This window comes from Mercenaria mercenaria, chromosome 3 (assembly GCF_021730395.1).
Source record: "Mercenaria mercenaria strain notata chromosome 3, MADL_Memer_1, whole genome shotgun sequence".
NCBI lineage: Eukaryota > Metazoa > Mollusca > Bivalvia > Venerida > Veneridae > Mercenaria > Mercenaria mercenaria.
Genome location: NC_069363.1, coordinates 75,145,088 through 75,168,180, shown reverse-complemented (window position 1 = coordinate 75,168,180; position 23,093 = coordinate 75,145,088). Strand labels below are relative to the sequence as shown.

Here is a 23,093-nt window from a genome sequence, read left to right as displayed (position 1 = left end):
TATTTGACGTAGAGTCACAAAACTTTACAGGAATGTTGGTCAGCATGTGTAGTTGTGCACCTGGGGTTTCGCGTCCGGATTCATTCAGTCATGTAGGAGTTATGGCCCCTGACTTAGTAAAAATTGGTCATTTTAATGTTGTGTCGCATGTAGCTCCAAAAGTATTTGAGCTAGAGTCACCAAAGTTAACAGGAAGGAATGTTGGTCAGCATGTGCAGTTGTGCACCTGGGGTTTCGCGTCTGGATTCATTCAGTCGTGTAGGTGTTATAGCCCCTGACTTAGTTAAAAATTGGTCATTTTAATGTTGTGTCGCGCGTAGCTTCAAAATTATTTGACCTAGAGTCATCAAAGTTTACGGGAATGTTGATCAGCATGTGCAGTTGTGCACTTGGGGTTTCGCGTCCGGATTCATTCAGTATTGTAGGAGGAGTTTATGGCCCCTGACCTAGGAAAAAAAAGTGTGTCCTTTTTCATATAGTGGGGGCATCTGTGTCCCATGGACACATTTCTAGTTTAACATTGAATCATTTGAGGAAAACTTCTCCACGAAAAGAGCAAGGTGAAATATTTATGTCGTAGCTTTGTATAGAGGTCCTCAGGCCGGGCCACATGGTCACAATTTGTTGCCGCCACACCGAATCTTACATGAAACCTAAAGGCTTAAAAGGTTACTAAGCCTAAATTGAGAGGCCAGCACAGGTGTCAGCAGTTTTACATGTAATTAGATAAATCTTCCAACTAAAAAATGTTTCAGAAGTAAAAAAAAAAAGGTTTCAGAGGTTAGAAAATTGAGGTCTCTTTTAAGTTTGATTACAGGCCAGGTTAGTAGAGAAAGTCCAGAATTAGTTTTTCTTGATTTATCACAATACCACTGCAGGTATAGGATAGATAGGTCAATTTACCGAGAGTCACGTGCCTTGATTTAGCAAAATTACATTTGTAATATTTTTCTAGTTTATCGAAAGTACATGTTTTCTTACACTATTACTACTGGACCAAAATGGAAAATAATGTTATATTATCTTAGAGATATACATTATATTTTAATAAACAAACTTAAAGAAACGTTGCTGAGAGAAATTCTGTACAAAATAGAACATTGACACTAGAGATATATGTTACTGGGCAAAAAATAATGTCAAAAACGCCTAACATTGTATATCTCCAAGTAGTCCCACAGATACAACCTTATCGTGATCGGTTTGTAGGTTTGATCTGGCCAAGAAACGAAGAAATTGAAACTATAAAATGCAGATTTCCCTCTACCTTTATTTATAACATAACAACATTTACATAAATTGTTTAGAGGTTGCAGTTTCCACAGTTGCTATTAATCCAGTCATAAAATGACGTGACACGAGCGTAAACACTAGGATATGTCACCACACCGCCGTCATGGCAACCGGAGAATCCCCAGGACGTGACACCAACTAGTTCATTTCCGCAGACCAGAGGACCGCCGCTGTCACCCTGTTTCAAAGGACAAAACGTCAGTGTATGATTGTTAGCAAACGTTGGGAGGAGTTCTGAGTTCTTAAGTTAATATCAGTTATAAATGATACTAAAACATTCTGGATAAAACTCTTCATGCTTGTTGTTTATATTCGACGATACTAAAGGTAAAATAATAAAGGCAATCGCCGATGCTTTGACAAAAAGTAAAAACAAAACATGAATTAGTCTTTCTTTAAGTGAGTGCATCATTAGGTCCTTGCATAAAAGAGGTGTAACTATAAAGGCAAAAATATCTTAAATTCATTAAGTTACATAGACAGATTATACCAATCACCTCGTGGTTAAAGCTTCGCCAAGAAGCGCATTGTAAATAAATGTGTACGTGAATTACTAACATTGCAAGATCCACTTCCTTCGACTGTATCATAACCTTTCACACAGATATGTTGATTTAGGATGTTTTTGCTTCCCCAGTAGCTCACACATTGGCTCTTGCTCAGTACAGACACGTCAGCTTTCTTCAGTTTTGAAGCACCAGACCCATCAACTGTAAGTTATTACAGGTTTACAAATCTATTTAGTTCATACATCTTGTTATACATGTATCTTGTAATCTCTTTTTAACTCGGCTATATATGGTTATTTTCGATTTTTCACTTTTATCAATGATAAATTATATTTTTACCTCGGCCATGAATGATAATTAATTAGCTATTTTAACGTAAATTATAGTTATGTGTTTTTACTCGGCCAATGATAATCAGGGGTTCAATTCTAACTTGGCCATAAAAAGAGCCTATCAACCTTATTTTAATTCGACTGCAAAAGTATTACATCTGAAACGTATGCAACACTGAGAAAAACAAAGGGTGGTACATTGCACAGACTCTAAAAAAGCCCGAATCCATTATTTTTCACGAATGAGAACCTGCATGGCGTATTGAAATATTACAATAAATATAGGGAAAAACAATCTTATAAAATACCGGTAATTAATTTATATACCGATGCACATGTTTAGACGAAAATGTTGTTTTTTTTTCAGTGTTTGCACTCGTATAATTTTTCAAAGATTTTAGGTACCTTTTACACCCCATCCACTGATGGTGCAGATTTGACCTGCATAGTCACTTGTTCCGCTTGCTATTTTGATTATGTTCTTTGTGATGTCTTGTCCATTGGGTTTAAGCCTAAGAAGAGCAACGTCATTCGGAAATCCCCCAGATCCTTGGTTGTAGTTGTTGTGCTTTTAATATCAAAAGTAAGACATAAGGTATTTCGAAGAAACAATCAATTTATGGTATAGAAAAATCGATTAGAAAGCATATTTACATGATTTATTATGCAAAGAACAGGTATTTATGAAATAAATATGAAAATGACCAGTCGTCAAAAGTTCTTTCACAAGTGTGGTTGATAGTTTATATTTTGTACATGTCAGGTCTTGTTTAAACTAAGATTTTTTTTGGGAGGGGGGTGGGGAGGGGGGTGGAGACCTGTGATTTAAAAACTATTCTAGAACAATAGGTTTTCAGATGAATACGTAAAGAGATGAGTTTTATCCTTATGACTGCCTGCAAGTCTTCTAAAGTAGTAACGATATGAAACTGTTTTTATGAATATTCTATGTTCTTTTCATTGTTTTAAATGATGTCGCTATAAACTGAATCCACGAACAAAGACCTATGAAAAGATAAGATATTTCTGACTTATGTTCGACATATTGTAAATTGTTTGACAATAAAAAGAGGGAAAAATCATAGAAATACAAATCAATATTTGGATATGCCGCCAACTACAGCAATAGTACCAGAAAAGAATGCTGCAATATCAGTAGCCTGGTTCCCTAAGTTTACTAGTAGCAGTTAAAGGGCAGGTAATGCAGTTGTTTTGCAAATGACCTTTTGGTAGCAAAAACTTTATTGTAAATAATCTACTAAATAGGCCGCAATAGACGCCAATTCCTACAAAAAAATGCCTTTGTCATTTGGTTTAAACTGTATTTATTTCCACATTTTTTTTACAAACATGAGTAGTACATTTAAATTAACAAAGTTTGATAAAAAGACATACATCAATCAAAATAGTACAAACAAACAAAGAAAATATTAATCGAATGGATTGGAAAACAAGCTACTTAAAACTTATATGAATCCCGCTCCTTTGTCATTTGTTTCCGGAACTGCCAAACTTACATGGTAGCTCAGGCCCTGTCCACAAGATGGCGCAAATACTGACTGAACAGTAAATGATGTTGCTACGCCAGAATAGTTAATATACTGTAGTTATCAAGTGAATATAAACAGGTTAAATTAGATTTATATTGAAAGTGAAAATCGTAAAGCGATTGATCAGTAAGCAGCAATAGATAAAAAATATGATTTCAATGCACCATGTTAATAGATATATGACAAGCGGATGAGTGATGCAGTATATGAGGCTTACCATGATAATATCTTCAATGTCAAACCAAATGTAGTTCCCTGGGTTAGTATAATCGTGAAGGTCTACCACTATTGCCAGTGATGATGGAGTTCTGCGATAAAAAGGTAAACATGGCCGTATTATGTCAACATATTACAACATATTACTTTTAATTTTCTGTAATGGCTTTCTCCGCGGCCTGTCCCATCTAAGCTTAATTTTGTATTAAGATAATTCTCATTTATGACATGAAATATGTAACAAAAAGGCTGCGTTGCATGTCTCATAATCGAAATACTATAATTGAATGGTTTTACACTAAATTCACACACTAGAAATCGCAGATAATTCACTAGACGTCTAAGCACACGGGACATGTAACTTCTTCGTCGTGTTAGTAGTATAAAAAACGCATTACACTGACCTAAATTTTTGGTGTCTTATATGTGTCAAGAAATAATGTTTACTTGTTTCATCGACTTATTATATAAAAAAAGCGTATTAAAATACACGGACCATGTCTTGATATCTTTAAACAATCCGAATCAGCTACAGTGGGCGTCTAACCACTTCCGTCGTGTTTGAATATGCCAGTATAATAATTAGTTCGAGATATCCTACATTATAATTCTTTATAACGTTGTACACATACTCGGAAGAACCTCGGCACTGGTTTCCATTTTTTTAACGAATATTATTACAAAAAAAACCCCCACATACCTTCCTTCTACACAATGGGCTGCTGTAAGCACCCAATCCTGTGCGATCACCGATCCACCGCACATGTGTGACCCTCCTGTTGCTCCCATTGAAAGTAGCGCCGCCTGGTGGGGAAACTCGTAGGGCGTAGCTTCGATCCCATTAATGATTCTAGACACGCCCATTGGCTTGCTTAGCGTGCGAGAACCTGCCTCATCAGAGGCGACAGCAGCTTAAAGCAGAAAAGCAATTATTTATTTATGTGTTTATGGGACATGCCTCCAGATCCACATTACAATATCTTTTTGTTTTTGAAACAGATATACAAATGTTATTGAATCATAAATCACGATCATTTAAGGTGATAATTGTTAAATTGTTATTGTGTGAGTAACGCGGTACATATCTGTTTTAATATATTCTACAAACAATACTAGTGTTCTTGTAAAGACATAAATCTGCTTGCATCACACTGAATCATAATAATAAGAATTATGTTTTTCATATGTTTTACTGATGAACAAATAAAGAAAATCAGAAAATCTCGAGACTGCTAGCTTCGAATGTAAAAGCCTCAAAACTGTGTTATATTACAAGTATATTTTTTCAGATAGATGCGAGAAAACGACGTTTATAAAAAACAATAAAGAAGACTATGAAGAACAGAAGAAACGAAATGTCGATTTATTACAATGCAAAATTTAATCTAATAAACTATAATCTGATGCTACATTTCTGTAAATGTATAAAACAGACGTTTTCATAGGTCAACAACGAAAATTCTTAATGACATAATATATAAATACATAAAATTCTTAATGACATAATATATAAATACATCAAATTCAAAGAAGTAAAAAGAACAGCTTAAAATATAAAAGGAATATAAAATATAACTCACCTGCAACTGCAAACAGAAGAGTAAGTACGAACATCTTGGATATTTGTCGATCTTACAAGTGTGATGGGAATGACAATAATTCGACCATCTTTTATACCAAACCATGTTCAAATGTTCGTGATAAGTATGGGACTGTTAGCAGGTGTAAATAATTAACAGGATCTGACCAGTGGTCAGTATGGCTATTTTATTGGTCAATACGGCTAATTTAGAGACACTTTAGCCACTTCTGGAAACGGTAAGGACAGTCAAGAACTATCATTTGCATTCACTTTGCACGACAATGCCCGAAATTAAGACTGGAAATGTTTTAATACACGTATTTAGAATTTCTTAACTGTATTTAAAATTGAAATTGCCACAATAATTTTACTAACATGTTTTACGAAGTATGCTTAATACTTTATCAATTCACTTTTCAACTTATGGCGAAACAATGCCACGGACATTTATTGCAAAGATAGTCGGCAATTTCCGTGCAATGACGAATTTCGGTCAATACAGAATTTTTCACAGCAACCGGAGAATACCGAAATCGTGGACGGAAAATACGGAAACGAACGGAAACTGCCGATTGTGAAGTAAAGGGTACACTAACTTAAAAAGAGTTTCTCAAATATTGAGAAAAGTATATAGTTTCATGAATGTAAAGGAAAAAAAATCAAGGTTTTCATGTTCATTGAAGAAAAATAGTTTCTATCTAATTATCATGCTATCTAACTACATTTCTGTTTTCTCAATCCTCAGTTATGGTAACATGGTTCGAGTTACGAGAGATACAAGTATATGCTCAAAATATTTTAAAGTATTACCCGGAGATGTCTTACATAAACATTATTTTACTTCTATCTTTAATGAGATTATTATAGTTTTCTGCAAATTTGGTCTACTTTTGTCAAATTAGCTGAACACGAATGATCGTATTTTTCAGTTTTTTTAGAATTAATGTTTTGCGGAATAATTTCACGAGTGAATTATAAATGGGGTTAAAACCGACTCGTACTATTGAGACCTGTTAAAACATGGTCCTGCTAAATATTATTTCGATTCTAATATTTCTTTCATGTAAACACTTAGACGAAATAGGGAAGCACTGTTTCATTGCGTGGGTATGGCGCCAAATATAGTAGGTTGACGTAAGTGACTTCAACACGAAACAGTATTTTTAACAACGTTGAAAAACGCGAAGTAACACATCCCGCGGAATTATTTAGGAGAGCGTAGACGTCTGATAATGCTATTATTCGCGCATAAAATAACATATACACTGTAAATGAATTAAGTGTAACACAATTCCGCTATATCATTTCAATTCGGAAACGTCATTTATATACAATATTAGATCAAATATAGCAGCAATCTTTTTTCGGTCCATGTATGGCGCCAAATAATATGTATACGTCGACTTGACGTAACGGAAATATGCCAGAATTAATGAAACCTCTGAGGTTTAAAGGTAGTTAGTCTCATCGAAGCAAAGTATGACATACATGTTTCATTTTTCGTATATTCTGTAAGAGAATTATTGTCAAAATGACAGGAAAGAAAAATCAAATTTACGAAATTTTTCAAATAAATTTTTTAACGTGTATTAAGCGTTTCCTTTGTCCTGTACTGAGCATAATTAATTATAATACAGACTCAAATTGACTGAAATGTGATATGACTTATTTACATTCTGCGGTGATGTCTTTTTGTCCTACTTAAAGTGCGCATGCACGAAATTTTACTTCCGTTGCTAAGGAAGATGCCGAGTGTAAATTCGTCTATAGATAAGATTAAATGTTGATGATTGCTTGACTTTAATCAGATTACAGGTGCAGCCACACAAGTATAAATATGACAAGTATAATGAGAGTCATCATGTTTCTAAATTTTTCTATTTTAGCTAAAAATGTCGCAACCTGTTTCATGCATTTGGATTGCTGGAATTAAATAAGAAGTTATAGCTTTCCAAAAATCCTGAAAATATTCAGATATAAGGTTTAGTTTGCTTATTCATCATACGAATAATGGATACATAAATATACAAAATATATGTACCGCATACTAGCTAATTTTTAACGGTCACAGAAAATGTAGCGTAGAGGAGAAACAAGAGGGTCATGATGACCCCATATCGCTCATCTGTTAAACTTGGCCTTGAAATCATTAAGATAAAAATTCTGACCAAGTTTCATGAAGATAGGGTCATAGATATGGCTTCTACAGTCCTTCGATTTGAGTGGTGACCTAGTTTCCTAGAAAGGAACCAAGATATTATGCCAAAACAATTTGTGTGTAAGACTGATTAAAACCGATTGCAAAATGTGGTCACTACCGTGTTCACGAGCCAAAATAGCAAATTTTGGCCCTTTAAGGGGTCATAACTCTGGAATCTATGAAGCGATATGGCCAGTTTTCGACAGGAACCGAGATATTATTCCAATACAAGTTGTGTGCAAGTTTGATGAAAATTGATAGCAAAATGTGGTCTCTATTGTGTTCACAAGAAAGTGTGGACGGAAGGACAGACGACGGGTGATCAGAAAAGCTCACCTTGTCACTACTTGACGGGTGAGCTAAAAAGATTTGTTTAAAAATAAACTTAACAACTAACAACAACAATAGCAGCAGCAACAACAAAATCAGAAATTAGAAAAATACAAACAACGTATATAGTACAGAGTTCCTTAAGCTACTCGCCAACAGTTCGGGTGAAATTTTTCAACTTGATCAACTGGCATGCTGAAGGTTGGTCGTTGTACCCAGATGCCAGCCCATGCAATGAATAATGCTAATTGTTAATTCTGTCGGTTTGACTCTAACCCCCTCCCCCCCCCCCCACACACACACAAACCTTTTAATTTGAAGATGTCACTAAACACCCAACTGTTGAGATGATGTCTATTCAGAATTGAACTTCGGCTATGCTATGCACTCTGTGTGTATATATGGTCATCATCACTGGGCTCTAGCTGGCTATAATTAGCGCCTGTCATTACATTTGCCTGTAAGTCTCCATTATTTTCATATTCCATGTCCTGTTGTGGCGCATTTAGCGGCGATGCACTGGAGAGGGAAATAAAATGATACTGCCAACCTCTAAATTAACTACAATATTGATATTGATAAATCAATGCAAATTATTGGTCTAGCAGAATGCAATAAAATGTCTGTTTCACGAACTACTTTTTTAATGTTGGTTAGTTCAAAGTTGATCGGAAATTACTAATTTCGTTCATATTTATTTAAAAAGGTCGTACATGTACTACATTTGTATATCTGAATAAGAAAACGGAAGTGAAACAATAGTCGCCACTTATAATAACATCTTCATTTAAAATGTCTGGATTTTTTTCTTCACCACTATGTAAATTTAGAGAAATACATAATGGTATACGTTAAATATACCATATTACATACGTTTGAAATACCTAAGCATATACGCTACCTTTCTGTTGCGCCTGATCTTAGTTCACCTGTACACGTGTTATAATAAACAGCCGGCTCTGAAATAGTTACTAATATATGCTATTTACCAATAAAAGAAATTGTCTTTTTATGTAAAATACAGTTACTTCAGATTAATTTTATAAAGTTTTTAGATTTTCACTCCGTCAAAGATCTATTTCACAAGATATCCATACATTTGCTTCAAGAAAACGAAAAGAAAAAGAGTTGCTGAACAGTAGTGAAATGCAAGTCACACACAGAATAAACAGCCCGTAAACAACTCGAAAACATGCGAATGTAAGCATGAAAAGTGTCTTATTTTATGTGAAATACATTCCACTAGTGAAATAATGCCCATTTGGCAAATGCGCTAAAAATGAAAAAAAAAAAAAAAAAAAAAAAAAAAAAAAAAGAAAAATAAAAATAAATAAAAAAAAAATAGGATCTATTTATTAGTGACTTTTTTCGACTACACCATGGAAGCACAATTTTGTTCGAATTTCTGATATATAAACATTTTAGATTATTCTATTTGATGCGCTAGAATGAATTTTTATGATGAAAGCGGATAAGGTGCATTAAAATGTAAGAAGAAATTCTTGAACCATTGTAGCTGCAACTTATAACAAATGTGTTAAATAAAGTTCTTGAAACTGTGAAATATGTGAAAAATTGTAAGAGATATTAAAATGACACAAAATTTACACAGTTACAAAGAATACACTCTAGGAACAGCTTCCAATTTCCTAGGATACAACGACCCGAAACAGCTTCAGTAGAACATTATTTGTTACTCAGATAGTTCATGATTTTAATATCTTGACCTGCGTATTAGCTGTAAATTGCCAAAGAATGCAATAAAACCACATTTCTTTTTTTCAAAGGTTATTGTATAACATTTGTCTGCGGGACTTTATATTTCTGTGCGAAAGGATAAAAGAAGTACTCCAGAATTGAGCCAAAACGAAATAACTGAAAATGTGAACAAATACTAAATACTTTCATTGATAGCAAAAGAAAAAGCTAATTGTTGACTATAGTTGTCTTCCGTTTTTGATTGACTCGGATAGTGTTAAACTTTAGGAAATCAATTTTGCAAAACTTGAAAATATGTTACTATTTATCTAATCTAGTATGTATCAATAGCGTTTACATAGATCTACCTTATAAAATATAGAAAACTGTTCTACTTTATAATTAAGATATAACTAAAATGCATGAAATACACTTATTCAAGGTCAAAACAATTACTTTCATGTCTTAATTTGAGGTCGAAGTCTACAGAGGACAAGTCAAACGTTTGGCAACAAAATACAGATATTACTATGGTTATAAGGAGCTTTTCTCTTGATTCTCATTTTCATATCTTTTTATGCATGTACTTGAATTATCCAGAGATAATTATAAATGTAGTATTTCTTAAAAGTAGCTTGTTATGGATCACCTCTGCATAACTTACTGTGATATTTCTTGCTAAAAACTAGTTTGTTATAGATCACCTCTGCATAATGTACATGATACTTCTTGCTTAAACTTGTTTGTCATGGATCACCTCTACGTAACTTACTGTGATACTTATTGCAAAAACTAGTTTGTCATGGATCATCTCTGCGTAACTTACTGCGATATTTCTTGCTAAAAACTAGTTTGTCATGGATCACTTCTGCACAATGTACATGATATTTCTTGCAAAAACTAGTTTGTCATAGATCATCTCTGCGTAACTTACTGCAATACTTCTTGCTAAAACTGGTTTGGCATGGATCACCTCTGCATAACTTACTGGGATATTTCTTGCTAAAACTGGTTTGTCATGGATGGATCACCTCTGCATAACTTACTGTGATCTTTCTTGCTATAACAAGTTTGGCATGGATCGCCTCTGCATAACGTACTTTGATATTTCTTGCTAAACTAGCTTGTCATGGATCACGTCTGCATAACGTACTGTGATATTTCTTGCTAAAACTAGTTTGTCATGGATCACCTCTGTTTAACTTACTGTGATATTCCTTGCTAAATCTAGTTTGGCATGTATCACCTTTGCATAACGTACTATAATCTTTCTTGCTAAAACTAGTTTGTCATGGATCACCTATGCATAACGTACTGTGATATTTCTTGCTAAAACTAGTTTGTCATGGATCACCAGTGCATAACTTACTGTGATATTCCTTGCTAAAACTGGTTTGTCATGGATCACCTCTGCATAACTTACTGTGATATTTCTTGCTAAAACTGGTTTGTCATGGATCACCTCTGCATAACGTATTGTGATATTCCTGGCAAAAACTAGTTTTTCATGGAACTCCTCTGCATAACTTATTGTGATATTTCTTGCTAAAATTGGTTTGTCAAGGATCACCTCTGCATAACTTATTATGATATTTCTTGCTAAAACTAGTTTGTTATAGATCACCTCTGCATAACTTACTTTGGGTTTGGTTTGCTCTTCTTCCTCGCCTATATAAGCAAAACAGTCCGACAACAGAGGCCAGAAGTGCTGCTGTTACAGCTGCTAAAAGCACAGTTAGTACCTCTACAGTGGCACTGTTACATTGTGTACCTGGATAATAGTTATGATTTTTAAAACATGTTGTAACAAATTTAAGAATAGAAAAAGCAACATGGAAGGATAACAAAAGGTTCATTTAGCTTCAGTGTTAATGATAAACGGACAAAAAGTCACTGAAACTGATCTCGAAATATAAGTGTTTAACGGAAATTAAACGTACTGTCCTTGTATTTTAGAATGAAAAAGTGATACATGAGAATAAGTCATTTCAAACTTTTCTGTTTTTAACACTTGTGGCATCATTTAAACGCTAGATCATATTCAAAGAAATTTATAAATTTTCAATCAGAACTTACATCTTTCACAGAAAACACCTTCAAATCCGTTTTCACATCCATTGAGACATTCAGCTGTATGGATATGACATAATCGGCCTTTGCACGCGATGCTACAGGTTTCTTGGCATGTGTTGTTGTGCCAGCCAGACATACATCCATGATCACAGTGACCTGTGTTCTGGTCACATGATCCATTAGTTTTATTATCTCCCTTCCCACAATTCTTGCTGCATTCTTGTTTGCAGAAGGTTCCAAAGTATCCATCCTGACACTTCAAACAAGACCCGACAGCTTTATAACACCGTTGTTTGTTTTCTGTAAATTTCTCACAGTTTTCCGGACAAGGTTTGTCACAGAATTGTCCATAAAAGCCGAGTTTACAATGTAAACATTCTCCATTTGCTCTATGACAAATCGTTTTTCGCGAATTTCCAACTGGTTCAGTTCCACAGTTTTGTGAACATATTAGTGTACAGTTGATGCCATAATGATTATCTTTACATGTATCGGAAATTCCTGTGGTCTTGTTACAACCAGATTCAGAGTTCGGACTACACTTTTTTGAACAGGTCAAGCCGTAGAATCCAATTTTACAAGCAGAACATTCCCCTGTGCTTTTGCTGCAGCTGTTTAATTTAGTGATAGGATCTAAACAATTTCTGCTGCAATACTGATTACAATATTTCCCATAGAACCCATCAGTGCAAGGACCACTGCATTCTCCATCTTCGATAGAACATGTAACTTCGTTCGAGACATCTGGCATACAGTTCCCGCATTTTTTGTCGCAGTGATTTATTGAGCCATAAAGTCCATTGACACATTTTTTGCAGCGGCCGCTAAATTGGTGGCATTCCAAGCAACGATCTTTCTCTGGGCAATCGGAATTACAGTGTAATCCGAATTTGCCTCTAATGCAGCCTTTAGCACATCTTCCGCTCGAAAAGCAGTAAGTTTCAGGGCCACCCTCTCGGATGCAATTGCGACTGCACACACATTTATTCACTCCAGACCAGCCGTCTTTACACTTTGTACACTTATCATATGATATACATTCTAGACAGTTCTCAGGACATTTCAAACCGCACTGTAGCCCGTAAAATCCTGGTTTACATTCTGTACAGATAGTAGGCCTAACACGATAACAAGCTGTACAATTACCCATACACTCAAAACATTTATTCCTCAGCAAAAAATATCCTTTTTTGCATGTTGTACAAATGGACACACTTGAATTTTCTCTCTTAGCAACACACGCCTGACAGTTATCTGCACATTTATACTCGCAGTTTTCACCAAAGTATCCACCTTGACACACTGCTTATAAAAAACCAACAGTTACTTAACAAATAATCAAGGCCTTCGAGTGGTTTATCGTCTGATTTATCACGGTTCAGAGTTCAGATGCGTAGAAACTGAACCACGAGGGCGTTAGCCCGAGTGGTTAAATACTGAAGCATCTGAACGATGAACCGTGGTAAATTAGACGATAAATCACAAGAAGGCCCTGATTGTTTTCATTCTGACATGCTCATTGATATATTTCAATAAATATTATGCTGGGCTTCAATTACGCGAGGAGTAATGTATCGGACGTCATGCGGCAATTTGACGTCATAAATGACGTCATAATGCTCTCGCGCGTCAACCGTTGTTTATCGCAGAATATACAGAGCTCGATTTTCTTCTTTGTTTAACTGGAAATCAATTCGAGCCGTGTTAGAATGCATATCATATCACACCGGACTTATGCATACATTGCTCCGGTTTATCGATAAAATTATCTCCCTTGTTAATAGCCCGCCCGCTTCGCTCAATAGGGAGAGCGCACATCTACGGATCTCGGGGTCGTGAGTTCGATCCCCTGGCGTGACTGCCTGCCGTTACATAACTGAAATACTGTTGAAAAACGGTGTTAAAACCCTAAACAAACGATCAAAATATCCCTTGTTAACACCAGAGAAGAGGACTCGCTTGCAAAACAAGCATTGGATCATATAGTGAAATTATTTTTAAACGTTTAAAACACCAACCTCTATTTATTTGTCATAATTCTATAACCTAAATTCCCAATTTACAATTCTTCCAGAAGATAATGGTTCCCATTTTAACTCGTTTAAAAGGTTATTGATACTGTATAATTTTGTAGCGCCGGTAATGATTCTCGCGGCTTCGATTTGTATTGCTTCAGTTTGTTGTTTTTTTCTTCAGCAGAGCAGTTATCCCAGAGAGTATCGCTATATTCCAATAAAGGTCGAATGAATGAAAAATATAGTCGTTCAAGACACGATCTTTTAAGTAGGCATTTCAAACCCCGTAACATTCCTATACGTTTCCAAGCTTTAGATATCATAGAAGAATCATGAGAATGCCATTTACCTTCGTTATCAAAAATGACACCTAGATGTTTATGTTCAAGTACGTTTTGAATAGGGACTGAGTTCATTGTTAACTGGGGATGGATCAGTTTAATTTTCTTTCTTGAAACTAAAAGGGATTTCGTTTTATTTGGGTTAAAGTCTACCAGCCAAGTTTTTGCCCATGTGTTAATTTTTTCGAGGTCATTGTTCAAGGTAATTGCAGTAAAATTGGGAGTATCCACTATTAGATGTAAACTAGTGTCGTCTGCAAAATGTCTAATGTTAGATTTTATTTCTGTAACGATATCGTTTATGTAAATAAGGAAGAGTACAGGACCAAGTATAGAACCTTGTGGGACGCCAGCGTTTATTTCGTTCCATTCAGATTGTGAGTTGTTAATTACAACTCTTTGGTGTCGATTAGTAAGATAAGATTTGAACCAGTTGTGTAAGTTGCCTTGTAAGCCAAATGAAGATAACTTTTCTAATAGGCCGCGGTGCCAAACGCGATCGAATGCTAGTGCCTGACAAATGTCGTTAAAGATAAATAAAAGTTGATTGATTGTTAAGTCGCCTCGTATAAAGACGGACTGAAAAGCCGTCAACAAATTATTGGCAATGATGTAGTTGTAAAGATGTTTATGGATACAGCGTTCCATTAATTTACCAAGACAGCTAAGAAGGGAAATGAGCCTGTAATTACTTGGATTAGAAGGATCGGCCTATCTGAATATTGGTGAGACGTGTGCTTTTTTCCATTCAGATGGGAAGTACGCCTTTTTAATGAGCAAAAACATGTTAAGCTAATTACCTTTTATAAGATGATTAATCATCTTACCCCAAATTATCTGTCAGACTTGATTCCGACGAACTCACAAACTCGGTAGCTTTAAGGAACATAAATGATGTTCCTTTAATACACACGCGCACGCAACTTTATAGAGAATCATTCCTTCCTTCCGTCATCCGCGAATGGAACGCGCTACCCGAGCATATAAAAAATTCATCTACATTAAGTGAATTCATGCGTAAACTTAATACAAATTGTCATAGTGTACCCCCACACTTTCTTATTGGGAGCAGACTTTGACAAATCCTTCATAGCCGTCTTTGTCTAGAATGTAGCTCCCTGAAATACGACTTATTCAGAAAATCAATTGTAGATAGCCCGCACTGCATACGTGGAGAGATTAACACAGTGAACCACTTCCTTCTAGTCTGTCCTCTTTATAACGCACATAAACAAACATTCTTTTCAAATTTACCGTGTCCAACAACCTTCCAAAATCTCATTTACGGTTCTGGAAACCTAAGCCAACCAGAAAACATTACCGTGTTCTTGCAAGTTCAATCATACATCGTTGCCACACGACGTTTCACGACATGAATCTTATTAAAGAGTTTGGATTGTCAAGTCGCGTGCACATCGGGCGTTGGGCAATTGTTGATTGCAGCAAACTTCATTTTCTTTCCTTTTTTGTTTATTTCTTCTTTTATCCTTCCCGTTTCAAAAATTTCATAATACGTCATCTCAAAAATATACACACACACATACTCAAAATTTTGACCAACGTCATTAAATCTTACACACTCAAGGAAGCGAATTCATATAAGTCTTCTTCGAAGGCTTGTTTTCGAAACCTATGTATAATTTGCTTATATGTATCTAACTGTATATATGCATGTATATACTCATTGTAATCGAAATAAATACTGTTTAAACCAATTTACAATTCTTTATCTCTCATTTCATGTAAAAAAATATGAAAATATTTTAAGTGTAAATTGCTTCCTTTTAACTTTCAATTTTCTCACTATCGCTCATAGAGAATACATATATATTTGGATAAAATAAAATTTATCCAAGTTTAAGGGTTTATTTCTTCATTTAATGATAAAATACCAAAATTTAGTAATTTTTATTCTGTATATACATTATCCGATCTTTTAGACAATGCTATTTTGGAAAAAAATATTTTGCTTCCAATTTTCTGTCAAATTGCTGAAATCATATCCTCAGTTTTTCGGATATCGAAAATCTGCGGCCATTTTGGTGCATTGAAACCGTAGTGATTATAGCTTGAAGAATGTATTGTAATATGTTTATTTGAAATAGAGTTTTAATTTTAGATATATCTATGTTTGCTTGTATGAGAACTTGTCCTAGATTAGTTTTAAATATGATATATAAAATCACTAAAATTCTTTTATTCTCACACAATAACAGCACAATTGTTGTTAAAGAATAGAGAACTGTAGGTTTTATTATTACATACCTAAAATTATTTTCCATTGAGTTTCAATGGACTGCGATCGTGTAATATTTTTCCATATTGACGTGGAACGCTTTCATATCAGACTGTTTTCTTAACGTTTTAATGAAAAGAATTGCGTGACGTCCACGCGCTCGTTGCGATAACAAGTTGACGTCTTTTTCGCGGAAAATATTAATGCGCGTCAGTTTGATTTGTTTATTATATTTCGTAGAAATTCTTTTCGTATTTTTCCTGTCTTTCGTTATAGAACGATAATTTAGACATAAAGTAATTATTTGATACTGGGTAAGAAATAAAAAGGTTATCAACTTTATACGTGGATATATGCACTCGTTCTTCGCGGATAATATTGCGCTCCACAAGATGCGCAATATTACCACTGCAGAACTCGTACAAAGTTAATAACCTATAATATTATAATAATTATATATGTATTATCAATCCGAATGATTTAAAGCGGCACAAAAATACGTACAGCTCTTCGAGCAAGCCGGACAACGCATAAACTTTCACAAACCTTAAAGTACAAAACGCAGTAATCTAGCCACTAGACTGATAATAATTATACTTCAACATTTTTCCCTTCTTTAGCAAATTCAATTTCATAGAGACAAAAGCCAGTCTATTTTAGAGATTTTCACAGAGGAATGATATGATATTGGACATAGTATATAGACTGGCTCAGTTTACTACATTTAATCATAAAAATGTAAAAAGATATATCATAGTCTAGGAGCTAGTCTAAAAACGCAGCTGAGTACGAGATTTAATCCATTGAGAATCGAAGCCTGCCACAATTACTGTGAGTTGTGTGTACTGCAATTTATTTAAGTGTTTCTCAGATCAATTAGTAGGGGCCAATAAACATGTAGTGGTCTTAATTATCATTTGTTCTTACGTAATATTGTTAACTCTCCGCTTTGTCATTGCGGACAACCCGAGACCAGCTCACATTTTTTGCTTGAATGTAGACTGTATTACCTTCCTCGGCATGTAATGTTAATTTCTGTTGGTAATTTCACCCAGTCTATCACTGTTAACACCTTACTTTATGGTGATACTTCTCTGTCTGATACTGACAACAGACAAATCTTCACAGCTGTCCAACAATTTATCCTTGGAAGCCATAGGTTCGCTTGACTTGTGATCTGACCCCTATACTGTTTACACTGTCATATCTCCATACACCAAGACTTTTAAAAGTTTTTTAAGCTAGGAGGGGTTTTGGGGGCAGCTGAACATTTTCTCTACATATTTTTTCCTTCCTTTTTTCATTCTAGAGAATATAGTTCTTCTATGTACTATTTCATACTTTAACCATTATGGTTACCTAATTTGCTAAAATATACTAAATATTAAAAAGGCGATGTACTAATACTTTTATTTCATCTTTACCTTCCTTTTTCTGGCATTTTTGTTTGTTTTTTTTTTTTTTTTTTTTTTTTTGGGTTTTTTTTTTTTTTTTTCCTTTTCATGAATAATAAGAATGTGTTACACATTAGTTTAACAGCCATCCATAGTATTGTAAAATTATCTTTCCGGAGGTTGACTCGATAAGTATTTCATTACTTCCGTCAATATCCTATTGCTTGTGTTGTTATGTCTGTCTGTATGTGTATGAATGTATCTTGTGTAACATTTGCAATAAAATATTCTTAAACTAAACATGGGTCATTTAATATACAGACTGGCGTCATTATGTTTTGAAAAGTCATTCAACTATATAACTGTGCCAGTAAGTGTTTTAAAAGTGACTGATATCAGACATAAAGCAGGTTTTTTTAAATTTTTTTCAAATTTCACTTCAATAGCCATTTTTTGACATGAAGAGTAATTTTTTTTTTTTTTTGAATCTATTGTAGTTTTACTTCTATATTACTAGTTAATTTCAATGAAATGTTAATTTTGTTAGATGTATGCGATTAAAAGAATTTAGATTCAGCAATTTATTTTTGTTACCAGGTCAGAGACCACCAATTCAAAATAGTACGGGGAACTTACTGGGAATGAGGTAAGTGTATACCTGGGCATAAGGTAACGTCTGTGCGTTCTGATTGGTCAGTCATGTAAACAAACCCAGGAAGTGATTTTTTTTCACTGCATTTACAGTATTTCGTTATACATTTTAACAAAATTTGCTACATTTTATGTGTATTGAAAAAAAGTTTTGTCAATCGAATTTCTCCAGCCATGCCAATGATGTAAACAGGGGTTCATCTCATTCACACGAAAATTACTTAAATAAAGTATCACTATTCATATGTTTTTCGTCCGATATTTTGGTAGAACTAAGATAGTTCTTGAAAAACTTGTAAATAGATATACATGTTTCGATGTATGGAAGGCCGTGTAAGTCTATGGGAAAACAATTGGTGGTATCTAACCACCAATGATAAACAAAAACGTTCTGAATATGTAGCGTCTTTAGAGATATTTTAATATAAAGTATAAATAATTAGCATGTGCACAAATTCAGTACGATTGTCACAAAAAAATCATATCCCAATAAAAAGAACAGGAAATGGATTATTTAACCTATGCTTTTCTTGCATACCAGTCGGGGGATTTCCGGTATTTTTACCGGTGCTGGAAAAATCCAATTACACCCCGGGTTGTAAGATGACTCCCGTGCTTTAAATGACGTATTACGAACTACATATATGTAGAAGATTTATGTAATTATTTATATTTTATTTCAAAAAAAAAAAAAAAAAAAAAAAACGGAATAAAAACCCAATACCTTGACAGTTCCTCTTTGTTCCTGATAGTATATTTCTCGATTCAAAATACGTTATTTTATCAAAAACTCATAACGTTACGCTGGAACTGATAAAACAAAACCAGAACTAAACATTATTATTTGTCTTTGAAACGTCATGACGTCTTTCCTGTTTACGGACGTAGGTTTCCCGCGCTTTGTTTAAATACGCTGCTATAAGAAATAATTCTAAAAAGAAAGCCGTTCGACTGATTTTTTTTAAATTTTATCTTGATATCGGTTTGCAAGAAAAAGATTCTGTCACTGGTTATAGGTGAGATGGGAATACCCGGCTCTCGGGTAACTGTTTAGGCGGTAACTCGGTAGGAACCTCGTTACCGCCTAAACAGTTACCCTCGAGGCCGGAAATTCCCATCTGCACCTATAACTAGTGAAAGAATCTTATAATCAAAACAATATGGTCTTATCACTAGTCTTTGGCCAGTTGCTCATGGACCCCATGGATGAAATGGCATGTTATATCAGAATTCTGTATGGTGTGGCAAATATTGCAGTATCAATTTTCGTATATTTTTAAAATCACAATAAAATAACAGTTAGCTTAAACCATGAAATATTTCTTTTCATCAGTCTTTAAATATCTGAATAGGTTATCATTTTGTATGTTTCTAAATATAGAAATCAATTTTCACTGGATATAATTATGAGCTGCATAAGGCGATATCTGACACTCTTCCAAAAATCCATGCGAAAAAGAATAAGACTGACACAAGAAGTAAAACGACGTCAAAATCATCGGACAACGTTTACGTTCATGCGCATTATATAGACATTTTATAGCGCTGAACAACATACTTCATCTTGTTTTAACTACTACTATTCAAAAATGCAATACTTTTTCTTATTATATACCTTACTATAAATAGTAACTAACTTAAGTAAATATTACACAAATAAAAAGGGTATTGGCCCGTGATCAAAGTATGTTGTAAAGAGTATTAGTATTATTAGTATTATTTCACTAGAATAAGACTGATATAAGAAGTAAAATGACGTCAAAATCATTGGACAACGTTGACGTTCATGCGCATTATATAGACATTTTATAGTGGTGAACAACATACTTCATCTTGTTTTAAATACCACTATTCAAACATATGCAATACTTCTTTTTTATTTTACACCTTACTATAAATAGTAACTAAATTACGTAAATATTACACAAATGCAACATTTTTTTTTCGGTTAAACACCGCACCGACACAATTACAGGTCATATGGCGACTTTTTAGCTTTGATGGTAGAGGAAGACCCCAGGTGCCCCTACGTGCATTATTTCAGCAAGGGCGGGAACCTGGGTAGAACCACCGACCCTCTGCAAACCAGCTGGATGGCTACCTCACAAGACGAATCAAACGCTCCTAGTGAGGCTCGAACCCACATCGGTATAGAGGAAGTGATTTGAAGCCGGCGACCTTAACCACTCGGCTACGGAAGCCCCCGGATACAACATTTAACTTGCTCATGTGGTATTGGCACATTTGCCAATAACACGTTATCGGCATACTTTCGGTCCATGGCCTTTTTTCCACAATGGCAAACCTAGTTTCACAGTAGCCCGAGGGCACTAGATCACTAGATGTTCCATTATGGTTCTCTTAATAAAACAGAGCTGGTGTGCCATACGGCGATATTGGCATACTAGGCGAGGTATTGGCCCATGATCAAAGTATGTTGTAAAGCGTCATTGAATATTCATGTAATGCAGGGGTCGTCAACGTTGATTATTCCCTTGAAAATCCTTTCAAGTAAATAGCTATAAAATCAGATTTTCAGAATCAAGTATATTCTGTTTAAATAACTATCCCAAACTAATTTAAATCAGCTATTTGTTTAACGTTGCTCATTTTGCTCATATATTGAAATGTTTCAGGACTTTCTCATTTTGTTTTAGCAAATCAACCTTATAAAACTGTCTTTCCTTAAATGTAACATGAACCGTATCAATGTCTACAGATTCACATTGATTCTTCTCTCACTAGTGAAACAGAAATCTCCGACCCATCCACCTCAATAGTTTCTACTGGTGTCATAATATATATATAATACAAAAAGTAACAAACATTATCTTACCTGATTGTACTTGCAAAAAACAAAGGATAAATATTCCAAATAAGAAAAAAGTCTTAATCATCTTAACAGCTGGATTTACGGACTAACGAGTAAACCTGCCCGGACAAGGAGTTATAAAAATAGTAAAAGTTTCATGTTAAGTAAATTGTTGTACTTACTTCCTTGTAAAATTACTAGTACATGTTCTTTGTTAAAGCGTGATGAAGTATTAAAAAGAAATGAATAATGTGCTAGTTGTATTTGTAAATTTTCTATGAAGTTAAGTTAAAAATTTGTTGAATATGTGTTTGAAAAATAAATCATTTCTTGTATAAAGTATAAAGCAGTCTTCCCAATCGAGCAAATTATAGAAGTAATTTTTTTCTTCTCGAGAATGAACCTCGTACGTCTCACTTTTTAATAGCTTACAGCTAAATTTTGTCAAAAGCGTTACGCTCAGTGAAGATGGCAAAAGTTGGCATGAATATATATGTAGTATCATGTCATCTGCTTTAAAAGTTTAAACTCTTTAACCCAATCGATATTCTTTTATGCACAGACAAGGATAATGCATCACTTGAAAAAATTACAATATGAAGCTGTTACTAATGTCATGCATGCAGTGACTGGTTTAACCAGATCCGTCTCTTAACGGAAAAGGCTGGACACCTTTGTTAAGTCTAAATACTCTACTAGATCTATATGGAAAAAATCTGATGAGGAAAATTCAGTTATCGCTTGAGCGAAGGTCCAAAATTCATTACGTACTCTAACCGTTTTAAAAGTATACTTAACCAAAGAGCTAACCCTCCGTTTGCTATTTTGCGAATGGTTCAAAATTTACTGAAAGATCATTTCTTTAATTAAGGGGACAGTTACATCGATTTATCAAATTGAATATTAACATATCAGAACTTTAGAAGTATTAAATTACGCAAAATAATATAATTTTATTCATTATATTTACAAGGCACGTTTGTTTTTTTTTTAAAATCACAAAAATATACATGAAAAATGAGTTTTTAGAAAATGAATATATACAATTTATAGAAATACATTCTCATTCATCAGAGATTTGTCAAATCCCGAAACTAGGGAACCATGGTATCACTGAAGAACAATAAAATTAAACCAAGCTGTTTCTTTCAACAACATTTCACAAAAAGGAAAGGAAAAAAAAAAAAACAGGTAGAAATAAGATTTAATCACTTACAACAACACAAAAAGTTAGTTGACTATGAAATGGTATACGTAGTTAGGGGTTTCTTCTTTCGTCAAATTACACACGAGGCACTCTAAATTATGAATCTTCTAATTACTATTGTTTTGGTTAGGAAAAAGGAAGTTGATATATATAAGACACGCAAAAAGCACCAGCGCTTCATGACTGCTTTAGAGAAATAGGAATAGCCACAGCTATTTACCTTTGGTAGACCACAGTAAGGAAGTAGTTTCGCGGAAAATAGTTCCACTGTTTGATGGGAAATATTGATGAAGATAACAGTGGAAGACATGCAATGAATGGCATAATTTAAGAGAAACTATATATAATAATATTAGGTTCGTGTAACATGTAATAAAATCAAAATGTCAGAAAATGTATAAAATGCCTTTTTGAACAGTTTGGCCTTTTTGCGACACTATTCTCATGTTCAAGATTGTAAAAAAGCGACGGTCAACTCGATGTTTATTTGTGGATGGAATGTTTTCTCCTACTGTTTAGCGGAGGTTTTTTTTTTGTTTCGAACGCATGCAGCAAATGTCTATGTAGAGGAAAATAGGGAAAATAAAGTTATTTAGTCTTTAGACAAATGCTCACAGCGTCTGCGCCTAATAGATTGTGTCAATATTTCTAGTC

General features: G+C 34.3%; 1 protein-coding gene across 4 annotated transcripts; it reads right to left on the bottom strand.

Moving 5' to 3' along the window:
• Positions 1 to 1,250: 1,250 nt before the first annotated feature.
• Positions 1,251 to 21,391, bottom strand: LOC123525682 (fibrinolytic enzyme, isozyme C-like). 4 transcript variants are annotated; one of them, XM_053538922.1, is made up of 6 exons: positions 21,257 to 21,380; positions 4,601 to 4,811; positions 3,902 to 3,992; positions 2,540 to 2,702; positions 1,852 to 2,003; positions 1,251 to 1,471 (listed from the first exon to the last, which is right to left on the bottom strand). In XM_053538922.1, exons 1-6 carry the CDS (start codon positions 21,315 to 21,317, stop codon positions 1,304 to 1,306), a joined length of 846 nt encoding a protein of 281 aa, XP_053394897.1. In that variant the 5' UTR covers positions 21,318 to 21,380; the 3' UTR covers positions 1,251 to 1,303. The 4 variants fall into 4 exon arrangements, 2 of the variants coding, with proteins under 2 accessions (XP_053394897.1, XP_053394898.1); XM_053538923.1 differs by lacking the exon at positions 21,257 to 21,380 and adding an exon at positions 8,320 to 8,438; XR_008370289.1 differs by lacking the exons at positions 1,251 to 1,471; positions 1,852 to 2,003; positions 2,540 to 2,702; positions 3,902 to 3,992 and adding exons at positions 8,320 to 8,531; positions 8,914 to 8,971; positions 11,350 to 11,481; positions 11,787 to 13,085 and having other exon boundaries at positions 4,683 to 4,811; positions 21,257 to 21,391.
• Between the last annotated feature and the right edge of the window lie 1,702 nt (positions 21,392 to 23,093).